Below are 2,983 nucleotides of genomic sequence, written 5' to 3'. Positions count from 1 at the left end.
GCGGAGCGCGGTGCCCGTCACGAGTGCGGCTCCGCTCCGCTCCGCTCCCTCCTCCTCCCTCCCCGCGGGGCCCCGTTCGCCTCCGCGCCCGCCGCGGGGGGCCCCGGCGCGGCCATGGCGCGCTGAGCGGCGGAGGCCGCCACCCCGCAGCCGGCGGGCCGGGCCGGGGCCGGGCCGGGGCAGCCGGCAGGACGGAGCCGGCCGGCGGGGGGCGGCGGGGCGGCGAGCGGGCCCGGCGGCCGGGCCGGCACTCGGGCTCCGCCGGGCGGGCGAGGCGGCGGGCGGCGGCGGCGGCGGCGGGCGCCATGGAGCCGGCGGAGGTGAAGGACCGCATCCTGGAGAACATCTCCCTCTCCGTCAAGAAGGTGGGCGGCCAGGGCCCAGGGTGGGGCTGGGGGGGCCCTGGAGACACCCCCCTCAGCTCTGACTGGGTGTGCGGCTGGGGACCCCCTGTGCCGGGGGTTGGGGACAGCCCTGGGGACCCCCCGTGCAAGGGCTGTGGGGCTGGGGACAGCCCGGAGATCCCTAGTCCAAGGGGTTTGGGCCTGGCAACAGCCCTGGGACCCCCCATGCACGGGCTGTGGGGTTGGGGACAGTCCTGGGGACCCCTGAGCAAGGTCTGTGGGTCTGGGGACAGCCCCAGGGACTCCCATACCCTGGGCTGCCCCTGGGGATGTTTGTGCCTGAGATGCGGGGCTGGGGGACACTCCTGGGGACCCCCAGAGAGTCACCACCACCAGAGATGTGGGGCTGAGGGACAGTTCCCAAGACAGGGTGCTGGGAATCCCCCAGAGTTACTGGGGAACCGTGGGACAGGAGTGTGGGGTCAAGGCCATCCTGACACCCACTTGGCAGGGGACACATTTAAGGGTTCCTCTGAGTGAGTTTGGGGATCCCCTGGCCCACCCTCCCAAAGGGACACAGCCAGGGTCACGCCCAGCAACCTCCATCTCTGCTGGTTGGGATATCCTGGTTGGGATATTCCCCAGGGGGAACCCCATTTTCAAGGGGTTTCTCTCTCCTGTGGACAGAACTGGGGGGATCTTGGGGGGTCTCTATTCCCAGGGCAGTTCACTGGGGGAAACTGGATGAGTCCAGCGTGAAACCCCCTTTCCAGAGATCCTCTGGGTACGCTGTGGCTCGGCTGTGCCCTGGTCTGAGCCCTCAAAATGAGGGCTCTGAAGAGACGTCCCGTCAGCCCTCATCTCTCACCTTCTCCTTGCTCCTGGTGTCTCCTCGGCATCGGCTGCTGGTGACAGTGTTTCTCAAAGCCCATTCTTTCGGTGGGCAGCGTCTGCACGGTGACACAAAGGGGACCAGGACACTGGGGGCTGGTTGCGGTGGTCACAGGGTGAGCTGTGAGGACGTGCTGGGAGTTTAGGGCTGGTCCACGCGTCCTGCCTGGTCCACAGCTGAGCTCCAGCCGCCTGTGGGAACACACGGGCTCTGCTGGAGGGGGCGAGGGGAGTTTTGTTGGGTTTCACCCCAAGCTTTGGGGGAAAGGCGGTGTTCTGGACTCGCTGGCGTTTCTCCAGTTGTTGCGTTTCCACCGTCTTATGGAATAAGAGTTTTCCTGTGATCTACAATGTGTCCTGACACAGATTCATCAGTGAAAAATTGTCTTACGAAGACAATCATGAGTTAATTCCTGGCAGTGTTAAGGAATGGCTGGCCTGACAGCGTCTCTGGGATGTAGAATGGATGTGCAAACCTCTCCCAACCTTGCTCTTTTCTTCCATGACTGACCGTGTTGTCAGGTCTCTCACCTTTCTGCCTTCTGAGGATAATCTTTCACGTACCTGGAAAGTGGTGGATGCTCAGCCTGCGCCAAGCTCTGTTACAATGCTCTGCAGCACCGCCGCCTCAGTTTCCCCACGTGCATCAGGAGGTACACAGGATTCATTGGATGTGATTTGTGTTCAGAAAATCCTTGGGGATCCCTGTTGGAAGTGCTATAAAATCAACGTGATGGTTGTTTTAATTATGATCATACTTGAACAGGACTCATGAGCTACAGCTTTGCCAACACAGACCTACTTCAGGCTCTCCCAACTCCTGTCCTGGCCCAACGGTGAAGGATTTGGGGACATTTCAGTGCTGCCTCCTCTGCGTTCCCGTCCGGCTCAGAGCGAGGAAGCTCAGGGAAGCGTCAGAACCTGCTTCATGCTGACAGGCTTGTTTAGACCATGGCAGCGAAACCAAGCTCAACCACATGGTGAAAGTCCGGCACTGGCGCACCTCTGCTTTCCCAGTTCTCCTTCAGCTATGGAACCACTAATTTTTCCCAATATTTCCTCGTCTGACTTCAGCCCTCAAGTCCCTGATATTTATTTTTTACTCTGTGTTAGCGGGAGAGTAAAGTGGTAGTTATGGGGAGCAGATACACCCTTCCCGTGCCGGGAAACCCTCTCGTTCATCCTCCTCTCCCTTTGTGTGGGTCCGTCTTGAGTAACTCCTGGGGTTGCGCCACGGGACACAACCTGTATACCCGTATACCAGGTATCTCGCCTCTGATCTCAAAAGCTCGGCGGCCGCGTGGGCTTGCTCGCTCCTCGCTTCTGCTGTCGCTGCAGGTTCGGATGCGCTGGTGATGTGCACGCCTCTCCACGACACTTTTTGGTGATAATAGGTTTTGTTTTCTCGGCTTCCGACCCAAGGAGGAGTTCGTGGACTCTGAGCAGTCCACGGGCTGCAAGTCAAGTGTTTTAGAAGGCGAGCCAGGACTAAACCGCACCTTGAGACTGGGTGAACTGGGACAACCCAAAGCTGAAGGTTACAATGTCAGGCTTTGAGTAACAGCAGAAAACATGCCTTGTTTGTAACCAGTGGCTCAGGGATGGGAAAGGCGACAAACAGCAGTGAGCCCAGGGCAGGATTTGTGCCACGGAGACCCATGGCTGTGACTTGACCTGCCTGTGGCTTCAGTTTCTCCGGGGCGCTTCTGGATTTTGGGGTTGGGAGGTCAGAGCACAAGCAGTGAGTA

The 2,983-nt window shown here is 60.2% G+C and overlaps 1 protein-coding gene across 1 annotated transcript in view; it reads left to right on the top strand.

The window, feature by feature from the left end:
• The first annotated feature begins 40 nt into the window (after positions 1–40).
• The window catches only part of PLEKHM2 (pleckstrin homology and RUN domain containing M2), a 29,476-nt gene continuing 26,533 nt past the window's right edge, over positions 41–2,983 (top strand). Inside the window, exon 1 of the mRNA XM_065037643.1 lies at positions 41–365. Within this exon, the coding sequence (XP_064893715.1) occupies positions 306–365 (60 nt within the window). The 5' untranslated portion in view covers positions 41–305. The remainder of the gene's footprint in view (positions 366–2,983) is intronic.

This window comes from Columba livia, chromosome 21 (assembly GCF_036013475.1).
Source record: "Columba livia isolate bColLiv1 breed racing homer chromosome 21, bColLiv1.pat.W.v2, whole genome shotgun sequence".
In the NCBI taxonomy this organism is placed as follows: Eukaryota; Metazoa; Chordata; class Aves; order Columbiformes; family Columbidae; genus Columba; species Columba livia.
Note: the sequence above shows the minus strand (reverse complement) of the source record. Positions and strands in the feature narration are given on the sequence as shown.